The following is a 19,325-nucleotide window of genomic DNA, read 5'->3' as shown; positions in this document are numbered from 1 at the left end:
TTCATCAGTTCTGAGAGTTTTATCGTTCTACTTCGAATATTACGGAAGATACGGGGGTGTTTCCATGAGAAGTAAGACACACTGTATAACTCTGCAGAAATAGAAAGCAATCCACTGAAGAAAATTAGCAGTGAAGAGGATAGGAATGATGCAGGAGAAGAACGAAACACACGCCAAAAATCGAAGAGAACTGAAGAAAAACTTCAAATTTTTAAACTAAACAACAGAAATTACCCTTCGAGAAAATTTATCATGAATTGTGTACCAGTTTATCCCAGATATATCTCCATATTGTTTTACACGTTTTTTTTCGTTATTTTCATTGTAATTTATATATATATGGTTTGCCACTTCCTTGAGTGCTATGTCCGATTAAAAAAGTCCTTTATCTATATATATATATATATATATATATATATATATATATATATATATATATATATATATATATATATATATATATATATATATATATATATATATATATATATATATATATATATATAAATATATATATGTCCGATTAAAAAAGTCCTTTATCTATATATATATATATATATATATATATATAGATAAAGGACTTTTTTAATCGGACATAGCACTCAAGGAAGTGGCAAACCATAGACACGTGTTTCGGGCTTTTGGCCCATCATCAGTATGGTGCAGCCAAGTGTAAGGATGGGCAACACTTGGTTACCAGAAGAAATGAATACAAATGCACGGAGCCACCAGCAGGAGCCAGCCGCACATTTGTGGTTTCACAAATCCGGACCCGGATGTCACGCAGGTAGCTATAGCTGCCTCCGTGGTGATTTTGATAGTTTTCTTGTAAACACAAGATCTATTAAGTGAAACCACAAATGTGCGGCTGGCTCCTGCTGGTGGCTCCGTGCATTTGTATTCATTTCTTCTGGTAACCAAGTGTTGCCCATCCTTACACTTGGCTGCACCATACTGATGATGGGCCAAAAGCCCGAAACACGTGTCTATGGTTTACCACTTCCTTGAGTGCTATGTCCGATTAAAAAAGTCCTTTATCTATATCAAGACACTCGATAACCTTCGTATTTATATATAAATATATATATATATATATATATATATATATATATATATATATATATATATATATATATATAGAATAGTAGTTTTTCGGGGATTCGGTCTGATTAGAATAAATATTTACTCTTTTTAGCTGCCCGAGCTAATATATATATATATTTTCTGATTGATTCGGCCTTTACTTGATGAAGATCCTTAGTAATTTCATAAACTAGACTGGATTTCCACAAACTTTATTTGAGAAATATATACGGACGTTTTTCGCTAACACAGTAGCTTCTTCAACAGTGAGATGAACACTATAAGTTGCTTCTTGAGCTAATATTTATATACCACAGGTGAGGGTATTCAATTTGTAGTATTCAAGTCACTGTTGAAGAAGCTACTGTGTTAGCGAAACATGTCGTGATATATTTTTCAGATAAAGTTTGTGGAGATCAGATCGTGAGGTGTAGTTTAGGAAAAAATAATTCATTTATGGCTGCATCCGTATATTTTGTCCATTCGAATATTAGGTCTGTGTTTACTGAACTTGACTGAGACCTGAGGTCTGAGACAGTTTTGAGTCCATATCTGCATTCGATAAAAATAATATTACATGTCTAGTTTCATTAGATTTCAGCAAAGATCCTGAAACTCTAGACCGTGATTAACTTAATCACTTTGGTTTGGATAAATATGCCGAAGATTTCCTGAAAAGCTTTTTGGAATATCAAACTCAGTAAATCAATCCAAATCTGCAGTTCTGGACACCAATAATGAAGTTCTACAAGTGAAGTAAAGGGAATTGAAACTTTACCACTTTCATTTGTAACTCGTCCTATAATGACTTGTGTATGAGTTTGAAAATGTCCTTATAGGATGAAACTGCAGTAACGGCAGTTACAAATAAAAGTGATGGAAAACATAGAACATTTCAATTCTTTTCACTTCATCATGATTTCCTACCACGCAGTGACGGCTATGTCCATCTATGTAGTGGAGTTCTACAAGGCTCCATTCTTGGACGTCTTCCATTCAATACTAATGTTTCAGATATTGCACTATGCATCATCATGCTGGTTATATATGAATCAATCTATTTTTTCTGAAAGGCAAATTGGAAGCTCATGAACTCTTGAATAAACATCTCACATAGCTCTATAACATCTTATGCGCACATGAATCAAAATTAAATGCAAAAAAATCATCACATATGTTACTTGGACCCAAATCTAAAAGGTTTCCAACTTTTGACCTCTTCAAGATTCATATAAATGAAGTTGCCTTGCCTTTGACTTTCGAAAGTGAAAATTTGGGCTCATAGATTGACACTTATTTGAGATGTTGTAAACATGTGAGTCTTAATTGTGAATTATTTCATAACAGTATCTATCTATTATTATTTACAATGATGATAGAGATAATTTTTCCACTCAACTCAAACTTTGCGAAGCTTCATTAGTTTCTAAATTATCGTATTGCGACTGAATATATAGACCTGCACTCACTCAATACGACCCGCTTAGCCTTCAGAGAATACAAAAGTCATGTTCAATATTTTCCTTCTGTATACGTAGATTTCATCACATCAGTAGTAGTTTCGATGATGGTTGAGACATGAATATAATACTGTTAAGAAAAATACTTGAGGTTTACATAACAGACTTGTTAGGTTTTCCCAGACTAACAACTATTTTATTTGAAATGCCTATGTTTTGGTCATTTCTAAATACAACTATGCTTAATTCACTCGTAGTTTTTTCTAAATTTCTTCTAAACTCAGCGATCTCAAAGCAATAATGACCTATGAAAATCATTGTATTGGGTATATTTTTCTGCCATTTGTTAGTTTTGAATATATTTTTAGTATTGTATATAATTATAGGATGATATGAAACATAGTTCACGCTAATAATCCGCCTGTTCATCCAATTCATTTTTATTACTTGTTCTTTGTATTTACATTTTTTTTTAGATGAAATACGTCGATTTATTATTGTTATTATTATTATATATGCAGAGTCAGCAATATCCTGTATTATCGAGTGAGAATATCAGTTTCCACAACCAAGCCATTATGCAATCAGATAGCGGAATTTTGCAAATGAATCCGCTGCAGATGAAGAAAAAATTGCACGGAGCGCCGTGTTCAGTTTTTCCAGATCTACTGTTCTTGCAGTAGATCTTCTATATTGGCTCTTGAGCCACTATTCGAGAGTTCAGATTCACTTTTTGAAATATTTCTCAAATATTAATAGTGAAAATGTACGTTTACTTCAACAATGACTGTGTTATGTCCCGACGTCGTACTTCACGAACACAGTGGAAAAAAGTATATATCTGAGCTATTAACTCAACACTTCATTGCAAAAAATTGCAAATATAAGAGATTAGAGGAAACGCATACAACTCACTGAAGAGCTATCTCTCAAATCATCAACAACAAGTCTGTATAGATGGTAACATTAGCGAAATAATGGTATGCCACAAGAAACTGTTCTTGGACCACTACTATTCACGCTTTACATCGATAGCTTATTATCAATGGATATAGAAGGATCTGTTTTGCTGATGACACCGCCATATTTTATCAATCTGAAAACTGGATGACCCTCTAAAATTGAGTTGAACTGGATCTCATAAAAGTCAAGGGATGGTTCAGATACAATGAACTAACCTTCATTAAAGGAAAGACGAAATACCTTCTGTTCACTTCGTACGGAAAAAAACAAATATTGGTGATATTGTTGTTGAAACCATAATACCTGAAGAGAAATCGGTGAAATGTCTAGAAATAATTATTGATAGGCACCTAAGATGGGACTCACAAGCGAAACATATTTGTAACAAGTTAAGAGGTTTCCTTTCACGTTTCAAATACTTGTTTATTTTTCTCTGATACAGTCTCAACTTTTGTACGGGATACTAGGTTGGGGAGAGGTACAAATTACCGTTACCTGAATAATATTGTCACTCACAATAATGGATGATTAGAATTATATATAATAAAAAATCATCTATTCGAGTGGTGCACTGTATAGAGAAAGTCAACGTTTCGACCCGAGACAACTCTTCTGTCTCAAAATCATGATCAGCATCCACATCTCATCCAACATGGTCATTGTACTCGAAGCAGAAAAAAAAAAGTTCATCGCCAAAATGTGAAAAAAGCATGAGGCAACGTAGTATTGAACTTTTGAGTCCAAAGTTATATAACATCCCACCAGGTCACTTGTTACTACTGGTTACTACATACTGAACGATTTATACTACACGACACAGTTAACAATAAATTACAAGAAATCACTCTCAAGTACTGAATAAGCTCAAGAGTTTTCTGAACTTTGTATTTTACTGTATGTTCTCTTCTGTTTGAAATCTGTTTAAAATCTGTTTTTCCGTTAATCAGCTGTCGCCTCCTTACGAACGACTACTCTCAGAAGTCGAGAAACTTGTGCGAGCTAAGGACTAACGAGGTCTTACCTTTAAACGTCTGATTCCTAGTTATTATTATGTGATATCTAGTGCTTATCTACATATATAATTGTCCTTACTCGAATTTTTATAATATGTTAATGTAATATGTTCATTTTATTTCTATTTAACATTACCAATACTTTATATTAATATTTTATCTTATATTCTTCCATCTTCTACATTTACATTATTATGGTATCGTTTTTATCGGCTTTTATATTCTATACTCACGTTTTCTGAAGTTATGTGTTTTGCTGGTAATTATTATATGATATTTTTTCAAAGTGCATATCTACATTTATAATTATCGTTACTCGTAATTTCATTTTATGTTATACGTAAATTTTATTTTCATTTAACTTTAACAATATTTTATATCATTATTTTATTTTATATTCATTCAACTTCTACTTTTCCACTAAGTCTATATACCTCTGAAGTTAACTTTTCACACATTACATCAACATCTGCAATTATACATGTTTATATATAGAAAAAATTCTACATATCATCATCACGCACAAGCTGTACCCAATTCATCTGCAGTGATTACCTTGTTGATTCATTCATATGTATATGTATGTTATATGTGAAAAATATGTATAACTTCTATTTGTATTTGGTGAATGAAAATTGTATTTCATTTCAACAGGGAAACGCATAGGAATATTTCTAAGTTCGTCGACTCAGATAGTTTATTTATTTTTTCACGAAAAAGTGAGAGAGAAACTTTCAACTATATCACTCATGAATTGATTTACTGTTCAAAGGAGATTTTTCCTGAAAAAAGTTTTTGGCTGTCTATTTCTCCATCTATATACAAAAAATTGTGAAAAACTTTCGAAGAAAGGAAGTATTTCAATACAAATTTTCAAAACGAAATTGAATTCAACTGTTTTCATTCATTTCTCAAGAGGTTCACACAATTTCTGATGAGAAAATATACCCCTATTGAGAAATGCACCCCTTCCAATACAAATTATTACATTGAAAGCAAATGATAAACGTACTAGGCGGCAAGCAGGCTTTCTTTTATATTTTTTTTAACGGCACTGTCGCTTTTCCGCCGCTAATTGGTGTTCCAATTATCCAAAAAATATATAATGGATAGAAATTCATTACGTGTTTACCAGCAGGTAGCTACTGGCTCATTTAGGATACATGCGTATTCTAAATTAATGTCTGCCACCTCCGTAGGAAATTTGAAAAAATGATGAGATATGTTACATTTACTATGATAAATATGATTTTATACATACCTTCAATTGTCCAAAAGCCAAATTCAGTACATTTCATCCCCAAGTTCTCTATAAAATCGAAATAAAAATAATATTTTCTGTAAATTTATTGTTCAACAATTTTGAGTTGGTAATAAATCTAGTCATATTCGTGAATCAACAACCACTTTTTTCCTTTAAGGCTGTCATTCAGTAACTCGCAAAAATTCAAAATGGGTGATAACGATCAAAAAATTCATGTTACCCCACCAGACATTACCGAGCAAGCAAATATTGCGATGAATAATTTGCTACCAGCAAAATCAAGATAAAAATACGAATATAATTTCGAAAATTTTATGAGTTGAAGAGAAAATAAAATCAACTTCGTTTTCCAAAAACGTTTTTCTTGTTTATTCCGAAGATTCAGCAAAAAGTTTCATCAAAAATGAACCCTAATAAAATAATTTGTAGGAAATATAATAATTTTTAAATCATTCAGTCGAGTTCTGACTGATTGATTGAATGAACTCATTATCCAAAGGCATGATCTCACACAAATATATTGTACAGACCTTTCTACGGTCAGTCGTAGAAAAAGTATAGTACGCACCTCGAGGATAAGGCCAATTACGTCCACTCGCGAATTATCGCACTCGGCTAATGCTTCGTGCTTACAATTTTTCGCTCGTGGGTAATCGGCTTCTTATCCTACTCGTTACGTTATATACTATTGTTACACAAATGAACTGGAACACTGTCATTCGACGTGTGTTTCGCTAATCAAGTTGGTATCATTGGGACATGACTGAAACTTTTTTAATTAGCTCCGGATGATATCAGGTTGGCTAGCTGAATGAGTGTAAATTTTTTTTTTCATCCAATAGAACCTCATATATAACAAATACTATTGAAAAAATCATATCTTTCTTGGTCTCTATGAAAATACGAGTACCTGACCAAAACTTTTACCAAACTAAAACATATGTTTCACTGTGTAGTTATGAACTGTTTCGTGGGATTTCACACAATCAATTAAATACTAGTAGTGACCCACCCCGGCTTTGAATGGTTAGTGAAGCATCTGCAAAATATAGACATACACTATCGCGGACTTGTTTGAGGCCCCATGAAGGAGAAACAGTTCAACCATCTATCGTTTTGTTATATTTCCACGGGATTAGGCAGCATTTTCATAAAAGCTTCAAGTCGGCTTGATTTTTCCTGGCCGTAATATTCAGTATAAAAATAATGAACCAAAATCATACACCTTTTTTTCAAATGATTCCGTCCATAGGTGAAAAGCTTATCAATTTCTTTCGTAGTTTTGAGTTTATGATATTATGATAGAGCTGACCGATACTTTGACAATTATGACGCCCGAAGATGCTATTGTACAGCAAAACTCATATCACAGTTTCGCAAACTTTCAAACGGAAATTCCACATTGAAGTGTGTTTTTTGAATAATTCATGATAATTAGTGATGGTGTTATAATAGAGATATATTTTTCTATGAAATTGAATTCAAATTTCCATATCTACTCCATTCATTCCTTAATGCAAATATCACATCTCTATTCCTTCGCAATTTAGTTGTTCGGTTTAATTTTTTTCAGGTCGACGCATCCACTGGGATTACTTTATCTTACAATGATATTTTGGAACAAACCTGCAACTTGGCAGAAGCTTTGCGGAGATGTGGAACTGGTCCAGATTCGATTAACGTAATTTGCAGCGAGAATAACTTGGAATATTTCATTCCAGTACTGGCTTGTTTATATCTGGGCTGCACTGTAGTTCCTATAAACCATCTCTATACGTCCTATGAGCTAGAATATAGTTTGGAATTAACGGAACCAAATATCATATTCTGCTCACAAGCAACTTTGAAAAATATCAGAAAGTGTGGAGAAAAATACCTCACAAAGGTAATAGTTATAGACAGTACTGATGATGTTCCTGGAACAATTACTTTGAAGGAGTTTGTGACTGAGCATCTCAACGGTATATCGGTGATGTCACAAGAGTTTCAACCTTTCAATGCGTCCAATCCAGCAAAACATGTATCATTCATCTTGAGTTCTTCTGGCACAACAGGCCTTCCGAAAGGAGTGATGATCACCCATGAGATGATACTAGTTAGGATTGCACAATCACGGTACTATTTTCAAAAGTATTCAAATAATTTTCATCCCTTTCTAATATCTCATTTGATGTTGAAATATTATTGCAGTTTTCAGCCTCCTCTACAGTGATATTTTTTAGGCATCCTCTCATGATATCAACAACCGAACATAAGGTGAATCTTGGCATTTTACCATTCTTTCACGTCTACGGCATGTGCATTGGGATAACTTCAATCGTCAATAGAGAGATATTAGTCATTTTGAAAAGATTCGAACCCAATACGTTTCTGAAGGCCATTCAGGATTATAAAATAACGAGTATGTCTTTAGCACCTCCAATAATAAATTTTCTTGCGAAATCTCCATTATTAGATGACTATGATTTGTCTTCAGTTGATGAGGTTTACTGTGGGGGTGCTCCATTGAATGCTAGCCTGGGAGAAATTTCGATAAACAGGTCAGTATGAAAAGTTGTTGTTTTTGGTCAGTGTCAATTTTGTTCTTTGCGATTTATCTGGAAAATAATAATCTCAAAAATAAATTAATGAAAACCTCACAAGTATCTGGCTGTTATTGAAAATGGTGAACAATTTTTATTCCAAAGAAGTTTCCAAAAACCTGTCCATATTCATTTATTAAACTACAACTCGCGATTTAATCTACACAAACTTCATTTGAAAAATATATCACGACATGTTTCTCTAACACAGTAGCTTTATCGACAGTGATTTGAACTTTAATAACAGTGATTTCGAATCACTGTTGATGAAGCTACTGTCTTAGCGAAAAATGTCGTGATATATTTTTCAAATAAATAAATTGATGGATGTAGCCGTTACATAATAGGAGATCATAATGAAAAGAGAAAAAAAATGTCTATGATTTTTACCACTGTTAATTGTAACTAACGTTAGTGCAGTTTCGTCCTATATGGACATTTTCAAACTTATACAATAAAATTTATTGTATAAGTTTGAGAATGTCCATATAGGGCGAAACTGCAGTAAAGTTAGTTACATTTTCAAATAAAATTTGTGGAGATCAAATAGTGAGGTGTAGTTTATGAAATTACTATGGATCTTCATCAAGTACCGGCCGAATCAGTCAGAAAAAAAAACTGTCCATATTCATTTATTTTTTTGAAAGACGGACCCCCCAATATTCATATCTAATCTATCTAATAGTACCTAATAATTTTCATAGACTGAAAATCAGGATGATAAGACAAATTTATGGCCTAACAGAGACAATAGCAATCACCATCAGCAATCCCATAGATGTATATAATCCTACTTCTTCCGGTAAAGTGGTGCCTTATATGAAAATAAAAATAGTGGACCAAGAATCGTTCGAAGTTTTGGGACCCAATCAATTGGGAGAGATACATGTTAAAGGACCTATCATGAAAGGCTACTACAAAAACGAACAAGCTACAAGGGACTCATTCAGTCCAGATGGATGGTTCAAAACCGGTGACTTGGGATATTACGACGAGGATGGATATTTGTTCAATGTGGATAGGTTGAAAGAAATGATAAAGTATAAGGCACACCAGGTATATTTCAATGTTGAATCATCGTTTATTGCTCAAGTGAAATTTCTTTCTTCAACAGGTTGCTCCAGCTGAGATTGAAGCCATCTTGATTAATCATCCTAGTGTCCTTGATGCTGGTGTTGTTGGTATTCCGGATGACGAGGCAGGAGAACTTCCATTGGCATTTGTTGTCAAACAGAGTGGGATTGATGTTACAGAAAGGGAGCTCCAAGAATATGTGTCTCGTGAGTTATTGTATATTCATCACTGGACTGAAATGATGTGAATCGTTTGGGCGAGTCATGGCCAATTTTCGCGGGTATAATATTACATTTTTTTATGACTCATGAAAAGAATATTTCAAAATGAGATTCATCTGTGAAGGATATCCGGAGATTTTTTATTTTTTTGAATTTCGAATAGTTCGAATGTTGAGTGTTTGAGAAATTCAAGAAGAAAATTACAGGAACATGAACCTAGGAACAATGCACTCAAGTGCAGTATTCTCAATTAAACTTCAAGAAGTATCTCACGCAGCAGTGTGAAATGAGGCTATTCGAATTTTAAGTGAATCCCATTTTGTTATTTGGTTAAGAAGATTTGAAAAATATCAATTCTTCGACATAACAAATTCCTGGTCTCCATTTTCCGCATCCTTGTTCAACGTTTAAGAACATATTTTGAATATCATATCAAGAATAATTGGTACACAACTGTAAATTGTTCTCAACTGTGATGGATCTGGAAGTTGATGCTCTATGAATCTGATCCGCTGTGTTCGGTATGAAGATGTGAGTTATGGATCAGTTTGCCTGATTGCTCAACAAGGAACGTTCATATCACGCCTTCCTTAGTCTCAATAAAATGTAACTTCATTAATTTGATGGATGTAGCGGTTACTACGTGGTAGGAAATCATAGTGAAGAAAAGAGAATTGTTTTTACCACTCTCATTCGTAATTAACATTACTGCAGAACATTTTCAAACTTATACATTGAACCAACAATGATTGATTACATTAGCCCTCATATAATACCACTGTAGGTAATAATAGAGGTACTTAGCTTGATTGAGTACCTGAATTTTGTTTAGTAGTGACAATGTGGATATGCTAATTTGAAAATCGGTGAGTAAACTAAATCGAATTCATCATTTAACAGGTTACGCCTGCAATGTTCATGCTCATGAATTTCCAAGGATTCCAAATAATTGAGTTTGCAACCCTTCCGTTAAGATTCGGGAATTTGTGGTAGCATGCCAAGGAATGATTTGAAAACGTCGAATCATTTTTACCTAGTCTAAATAACCTTTCATGTTCAGCATACCGTTTTTGGAAATTTCGACCACATTGTCCCACATAAACACTATTACACTCTGGACACTTGAGCTTATAAACTCCAGGTTTCTCCGACTTGTCCACTTCATCTTTGTCATTGAAAAGGAAATCAGATAACCTGGCATGTGGTCTGAATGCCACTTCCACATTGTTTTTTCTGAAGAAACCCGCAATTGCCTCTTCTCTTACGATATTATGTTAGAGTTACCCATCTCTTGATTTCTGATTGTTGATCTGGGAGTATATTAAACTGTAAGTGAATTTACGGCTTTGTTTTCTGACTAACTTCTGGATTGTATCTGCGTTGTAACCATTATTACGGCCTATAGGTATAATTATATCAATTTTCCTTGCTAGATTGTTAGCAGACAAAGACAGTGAGAATGCTCTGTGCAACATTGAATTGTAGGCTGCCAATTTATGACTGGATTGAAAAAAACACTTGGGATGGTAATGTCTGCATAGTTAGGTTTTCTGAAAACATTGAACTCAATTTCATTCTGATTGTGTGTAATGGTGAAGTCCAAGAAATTTATATGTTTCTCTATCTCTGTTTCGAGTGTGAAGTGAATTTTATTATTGAGTTGATTTATAAGTTTGAAAATGTCTTTATAGGACGCATTAACCTCAATTACAAATAAAAGTGGTAAAACACATAGAAAATTCCAATTCTCTTTTCTTTGTTACTTCATTAGTCATTTCAAATTTCAACTCATGATGGATTCTTTCAAAATTGGTACGAGAAATCTGTCTTGCTGTAAAGGATATAGGTTGGTGGAAACAAGCTGTTTTTTAAAGCATATGTTTTTAAATTTCCGTTTATATTGTCAAATTCTCTATTGCAAACTGCTGTGGTTCAAGTGGAAAGATCAAAAATGAAGCCCCATCCTGATTGAATTTTCAAACAAATTCAAAAAACTCTTGAGTAACATCCAGTTTTCCGAAAATGTATTCATTGGTGTAGGTTTGTTGTCGACATCATTGCCTGCTTCACAGGAGCACATAGATGATAACAGTAATTTTTTCAATACAATACAGAAACTTTCCAAACAGGCCATTAACCAAGCTTCCTCACACATCGAAAATTATTTTTACAGCTGCAAACTACTGACATAAACAGAAAAATCATCGGATAAAATAAAAAGGCCACTTACTAAAGAGAACATCTACATTGACAATAACTCATTGGGTAGACATATGAAGAACAACACGTCACAAAGGGACAAAGATAACATATCGGGGGTCTACAAACTAACATGTGGATCATGCTCAGAAGTTTATTGAGAAGGACTTCAAGAAATTTCATAACGAGAGAATCGCCCACATAAACTTAGGTTTGAGCTAAAGAAAACTATTTCTACCTATGCTCGCCATCTTTCAAAGAACAATCACAATTTCTACATGGCCTACGATATATCACATACAAAAAATAAGGACAAAAGTTAAATATGTGGAAATCAACGAACGCAAATATTCAAATTTTCTTTGAAACGACATACAGGAAGTTATTCATTCTGCATCATTGAACTTGTTCTCATAAAATGTCATCAGTTGACATATTAGATGTTAACTATTCCACCAGATCTAATCATTTCTTTAATGAGTGTTGTCATTACTTAATGACATTTATCTACTAGGGTTTTGACAAGAAATACCAATACTTCACTTGCTTTCTAGAAGTAATATCGTATTGTACCTAATTGTTCATTCAAAAATCTACCTGTTTTTTTCAGATTAATTCATTCATCTATATAATTAGTATTGTATTTATTCAAAAAGCTGTTTGTCAATAATATCTGTATATGATAAGTATTGAAAATGTAGAATAATTTGATGCACCAGTAACTGATGAAGCTACCGTGTAGCAAAACGCGTATTGAACAAAATTTATTGTAAAAAATATATAATTATCATCAAAGGTAATGAAGAAGCAATTGAAAAATGTTGGTAATATCCGTTCTGGTTTCTTCTGTTTCAATACGGATAACTCAACTAGTGAATTTTTTGAACTGTTATTGAAGAGTGAACTCATGAGCTTTTTGTATTTATTACAGAAAAAGTGTCACCACAGAAACGACTCAGAGGTGGAATCATTTTTGTTTCTGCTATACCCAAGAGTACCAGTGGAAAAATATTACGCAAAGAACTGCGAAAAAAAATTGGTGAGCGTTAACCTTCGAGATTATGAGAAATTGAGCTGATATGATGAGACCAACTAGAGATTCATATTTTGATCATCAAAGAGGATAAATTATTTCGCTCCAATCAATATCTATGGCAGAAACAAAATACAAGTGTGAAATTCTGACCAATTGTTTTTTTATATCCCTTGGAAATTATGTTTCTGTGAAAAGGTGATAACCTCCATATAGAAAATGAAGATGTCCCGAATAAGTACTGTTACACTCGATTTGGAGTGAAGAAAATTTACTTTGTGAATAAAACAAACAATTCATTTCAACTCAAATATTTTTTTTTGTTAAATGTTGAGGACATTTTATACATTCCAGAGTTGGTGATTTGAAATAACATTTCTCATTATTACTACATTTCGATAGATACTAATTTCATGTGCACACTTGAGATTTAATTAACTTAGGTCGAAGCAACGATCGATGAAATATTTCAAGAGAGCTGTTGAAAAATACCTTTGGAATGGACATTGTTTCACCACCACATTATATTTTCCATTTTGGTGATGAAGAAATTGAATGTAGCTACAAATAATTGCAATTCGAAAATATATTTTTGTGATAATGCATGTAGTTGATGGTATTTGATTTCAATTTTAGGCTATTGAATTATTGAAAAACAACTGTGACGAAGGAAAAATCCAAAACATACACTATTTCCAAACACTAGAACTGTAACACTCTTCTAGACGCGCTTTTCACCAAACGAGTTGAGGTCTGCAGTAGGTGAATATAGATTGTTTAGGATTCATTTAATGCCAGAGGTTCAAGATTGAACTTTTCTTCTAATGTATAGTGGGTTGCATTCTACGTAAAATGAAAATGAAGCAAAAAAACATTCATAACGAGTGAATATTACTGGATTTTTTCCCAACATCCAATCGTTATTGCAACACCTCGACACGTGTTTCGATCATCAAGTGATCATCTTCAATAGGAAGATCAAACAGTTTGATGTTTCTCTTGGAGATGATCACAAAATGAGTTAAAATAATTTTATGCATCTTTGTATCTTTCTGGAGATTCTTGCATTCTATATATGAAGAAAAAATATGATGAAAAACTGTATGCAGGTGTAGAAAAGAGTACTGCGACTCAGGTGATTTAGAAAAGTGTTTGTTTTGGATCTATTTTACGTCAGAGGTTTACCTTTTATTCACTATTTTAGAGAATTCACAATTTTTTTTTAAGTTAGTATTAGATGTCTTGTTGGAAAACAAACAGAAAACAGCACGGATGTTATATGGTGGCTAGATTCCATAAATATCCTTTAGATCCACATATGAAAAGGGGCTCTAACGTAATACAAATTTTCTGAATCTTAACCCTTAATTACTCGCGCTAATTTATTCGAACTTTTTCCCGCGTGGTGTATTTTGTACACCACCATTAATTTGACTTGTTTTTAGGTGAAATGAAAACGCAATTTTTTTGTGGGCGGTAATTTAGATTGAACAATGCAAATAAAGTATTTACGAACATTTTAATCATGTTGAAAACCTGACAAAAAAAACAAAATCTATTTCAAAAAGCCTTTAATCTTCTTCTGCTTCCTCATCGTGGCCTAAATTATGACAAGTTTGACATTTTATTACAGCTGTAGTATGTTCTTTGCATACAAAATTTCGACACAGTGTACACCTCATTGTAGTCACTCTGTTTTTAGAGCGTCCACATAATACACAACGGATCCTTATTTTTTGAGGTGGTTCTGCAGGAGTTACGTCTTCATTGGCTTGGTTATACTTGGACAATAAAAGTTTGATCCTCACTGGTAAGTTTTTCAATTTTGATCTTTCGGCAAGATGTTTTTCCATTAGAAGCAAAGCCATTGATTTCAAAAACGTTCTTCGATTTTTTGCCAGGTTATCAGGATGTGTTCCATTATATAGAATATGTGCGTTCACTCCAGCTATGTTCAGCAAATGAAAGAAAATGCACAACGGCCATCTATTGGTTCTACGCGAAACTGAGTAATTTCCACAAAGCTGATCAACTGTGTCAACACCGCCTTTGGTGTCATTGTAGAAATGGATAACTTCTGGCTTATGTGTATTTGGGTTCACCGCATCATCATCGTGCATGGTTGAAATCAATATAACTGCCTTATTTTTCTTAGGAGCAAAAGAAACCATCATCAAATTTTTTTGAAAGCCAAAAAGAGCTGATTTTATAGCTCTATTTTTATGCGGCTGGAATTCAGATGGAATATCAGCCTTGTTTTTCCGGAGAGTGCCCACAAGTGTGATTTTTTTTTGCAACAGTTCCATTGCAAGTGGACAACTGGTGTACCAGTTATCACAAGTCAAATTACGCTTCTTTCCTCCTACATGCTCTAGAAGTCTCATTACAATATCTCGTGGGGAATTGGATACTTTGTATTGTCCATCTGGTTGCTGCCCACAATATATTTCTAGGTTGGAAGTATAATACGTCTTGGCATCGCATAGTGCGAACAGTTTCAATCCATACTTTGCCGGTTTACTGGGTATGTATTGTATGAAATTGCAGCGGCCCCGAAATGGAACTAGCATTTCATCAATAGTCAAGTACTCGCTATGACAATAATTTTGTTTGCAGTTTGTTACAAATTCAGTAAATATATTCCGAACAGCTGCCAATTTATCTGATTTTTTTCTTTCATCTCTCGTTTTTTTATCATCAAATCTAATTTTAGATAAAATAAAGAGAAAACGATTGTAGCTCATGCACGCTGCAAAGAGATCAAGGCCTGTCCCATCTTGCATCCAGAGTTCGTGAAAATTCATATGATTGACTTTTTTCAATCCGGATAAGAACAATAGACCAAAAAAAAGCCAACAGTTCATTGTTTGTAATCAATTTGGCATCTCGTTCTCTGGAATAATTTGTGTGTTGGCTCTCAACAAATTTATTCGTATTCAATACAATATCATCAATCATTTCATTTGTGAAGAATTTTTGGAACGCGTCAAGTTCATTTGTTATATTTATTGCACAACGGTTAGGACGTGGCAATATTTTTACAATGTTTTTGTGAGAGGTTTTGGCAAATTTGCGCACAACAGGTGTCTTTTGCCATTTTATAGCTCTATTTTTCCCAAAGAAAAACTCCCCATCGGCACTTTCATCTCCATCAGTCTCACTAGAAATCTCATCTTCACGGTCACTACCTTCTAGTTTTGACGTACTGTCATGGTCACTTTGAGTAACCACCATCTCTTCATCTTCGTCATCATAGCTCAGAAATTCTTCATCTGAACTTCCAGCCTCTAAGTAGGCCCTCATTTCCTCCTCCGTTAGGCATTTGGGATTTTTTATGGGAATAGAAGACCTGAAATCATGAAAAATGAATGAATGAATAAATCAACTTAGCGTAAAAATAAGCGAGAAAACTTTCAGATGTCGAAAAATACCCATACATAACACCATCGCACAATAAAACTAACGTGTTTGTAAACAATATTGAATACTTACATAATTTATCCTATTTCCCGCGCGGTGTATTCTAGGCACCAACGTGACAACGCGTCAAAATTTACGTATAAACACACAGCTCAGTCGGGTGTTCGGCGTATAACTGATCGATCACATCCCAGACATGTTAGACATAGGTTAGATGGGAGTCTAGAGCCACAAAAAAAATTCTACGTTCGATGGTAGCAAGAAATTTGGCGCTGGTGTACAAAATACACCAGCGCGAGTAATTAAGGGTTAAAGAAGCATCAGACTCCAACGAGTTTTGATTGCGAAATTACGAAAAATATTTCGTGAATGATGAGAAATCACTTCGTGACTCGTTTGAGAAAACTTATTGTTGAGTAATGAATGAAAATATAAATATAAGTTTATTGTAGCAGTTAACATGTCTATTTTATATTTCATCAGTGAATGTTATGTAATGCTGAGTTCATTAAGTTTTAAACTTGAAGTGAGTGGTAATGAGACCTATAATTGTTATGATCAACCAACGATTATCATTGAAAGTCTCAGTTATTATTTCATTATTATAATGAGTGACATCGATCACAATAGTGCTACTTATCATCATTGCTAATTGGACTAGACCAGGAAATAATTCTGAGGACTATTCAAGAAAAGAAGTCACTCTTGTATAATTATTTCCGATTCATACGTAAATTTGATTTTTCTCAGGCGATCTGTTCTGATAAAGAATAAAACAGTAAAAGCTTTGAAATTCAATATCTTGTAGTTCAAAGAAATGAACTTTAAATGTTCAAGCCAGTCTGGGATATACCTACACAGTAGGTTGAATGGATTGACGTCTATCAGAAAACAACTACTCCCCTGACTAGAACCATGAACGGCGTTGGATTACATCCGACAGACGTCATTGCAGAAATCTTCACAGAAAATTTTCTCCATATGCAATTGACAATACAACTGGAAGAGTCGACCTTCAATTTTGGAAAGGGCACACTTGCAGACCAGTTTCGGACTCCTTATCCACTCGACAGTGCAAGATAGTGGCTATCATCGATCTAAAGTCAATAATATTTCCAGAGTGATTTACATTTTCTGAATAATCAATTCAAATTTCCTTTGGAGGTAATGACTTTGTATCAGAGCGGAAATATCCATTTAAAACATATTTACTGATTACTTACTTCCAATTTCTAAATAATGACACTTTCGGTTTTTCAAAATAGAGATACTTTATGTGATTATCCAACACATAGCTGAAAGTGATAGTAATATTCCGAGTGCAACAAATAAAAAAATCTCTTTTGTTGCACTCTACATCGTCCAGGGAAAATTTTTGATGAAAATTATTATTGATTACTTGAATGAATGTAATAACAAAGGCATTAATGATATAATAATAACTTTATTCACAACGTATACAGATTAGAGTACAATTGAAACAAAATATGTGAACAAAGTGGTTTGGCGATAAGAGCGGAGTTCTTGTTTCACATGAAGTTACAAAGAATATGTGAGTATATAAATATTTGTAAAAAAGTAAGTATGGCGTTCATGAAGTAGAAACTACCAAATATTTCAATTAATTTTGTGAATTTGTTGTTATAGTTAAACAAATCATATGTCGGCTTGAAGTAAAAAAGGCCGATTGAATACTAGACAAACAAAAAATAAGAAAAGTAGATAAAACCTTGGACAAACATTACACGTTCTATGAGAATAAAATATGAATGTATAAATATATGAAATCTTAGGCAATATGGATAAGATTATGCTAATTACAATGCAGTATGACACAACTTTGGGAAAAATTGAACTAAGACTAACTAAATTCACTCTAACAAATTTTTTTTTAATTTTCTATTCTTTTCGAGAATGTGGTTTCTTATTTGTTTTTTAAATATTGGTTTGGAATAAGAATTTTTTATTTTATGAGGCACAGTGTTATATAATTCTGTTGCCATGGAAGTATATGCTTTTTGTGAAATTGACTTTTTAACAGTAGGATAGGTTAGTTGATCGCGATGTCGTGTGTTATAGTCGTGGTTTCGTGATGAGGCATTATTTTTGCTGAAATGATACTTCACGTTTGTACTATAGTAATATGATGGTATCATGTCCATAACTTCACACTCTTTATACAGGAGATCTGACGAGAAGCGCGAATTTTTAGACACGATCAGCTTCATGAATCTCCTTTGTAATACCTCTAAGGGATTGAGGTGTACACGCAGAGCTGATCCCCATGCTGTTATACTATATTTCAAATGGCTCAGGGAACTTTCTCCAAAAAGAGGTATGAAGGCATATTCCTGTAATAAATTGATGGATGTAGCCACTACGTGGTAGGAAATCATAATGAAGAAAAGAGAAATGAAACTTTCTGTGTTTTTAGCACTTTTATTTGTAACTAACGTTAGTGCAGTTTGGCTCTATACGGACATTTTCAAACTTATACAATGAACTAACCTAAGACTAAGTTAGTTTATTGTATAAGTTTGAAAATGTCCGTATAGGACGAAACTGCAGTAACGTTAGTTACGAATAAAAGTGGTAAAAAACATAGAAAGTTTCATTTCTCTTCTCTTCAATATTCCTGTAAAATAAATTTGAATTTGAAACACGGGATGTACTTTTTGTAAATGTTGTGCTGAAACTATCACAATCTAAGGCAATCATTGTGTTACATTTTTTTCAGGTAACGCTTCCACTGACACCACTCTCTCTCTCTCTCAAAAACGATTTTGGAATGAACCCACTACTTGGTAAAAGCCTTGAGGAGATGTCCATCTGGTCCAGATTCAATAAACGCAATCTGCAGCAGAGATAGTTCAGAATATTAAAATACATTCCAGTATTAGCTTTCTAATATCTGGGCTGTACTCTAATTCATATGAACCATTAGTTTCTGTTCAAAATCTGCTTTAGGAAATTCAATGAAATGCCGATAAAACACCTTGCAAAGCTGAAAGTT

At 33.5% G+C, this 19,325-nt stretch overlaps 1 protein-coding gene across 1 annotated transcript in view; it reads left to right on the top strand.

Annotated features, from left to right (window-relative positions):
* Positions 1 to 13,044, top strand: part of LOC111513236 (luciferin 4-monooxygenase) — a 115,271-nt gene extending 102,227 nt beyond the window's left edge. The window contains exons 3-7 of the mRNA XM_074169915.1: positions 7,357 to 7,898; positions 8,006 to 8,323; positions 9,070 to 9,421; positions 9,480 to 9,645; positions 12,791 to 13,044. Coding sequence (XP_074026016.1) covers positions 7,357 to 7,898; positions 8,006 to 8,323; positions 9,070 to 9,421; positions 9,480 to 9,645; positions 12,791 to 12,909 — 1,497 coding nt within the window. The 3' untranslated portion in view covers positions 12,910 to 13,044. The remainder of the gene's footprint in view (positions 1 to 7,356; positions 7,899 to 8,005; positions 8,324 to 9,069; positions 9,422 to 9,479; positions 9,646 to 12,790) is intronic.
* The last annotated feature ends 6,281 nt before the right edge of the window (positions 13,045 to 19,325 follow it).

This window comes from Leptinotarsa decemlineata, unplaced genomic scaffold (assembly GCF_025532065.1).
Source record: "Leptinotarsa decemlineata unplaced genomic scaffold, Ldec_3_MD MMD2_P_RNA_scaffold_6, whole genome shotgun sequence".
NCBI classification, from domain to species: Eukaryota; Metazoa; Arthropoda; class Insecta; order Coleoptera; family Chrysomelidae; genus Leptinotarsa; species Leptinotarsa decemlineata.
Note: the sequence above shows the minus strand (reverse complement) of the source record. Positions and strands in the feature narration are given on the sequence as shown.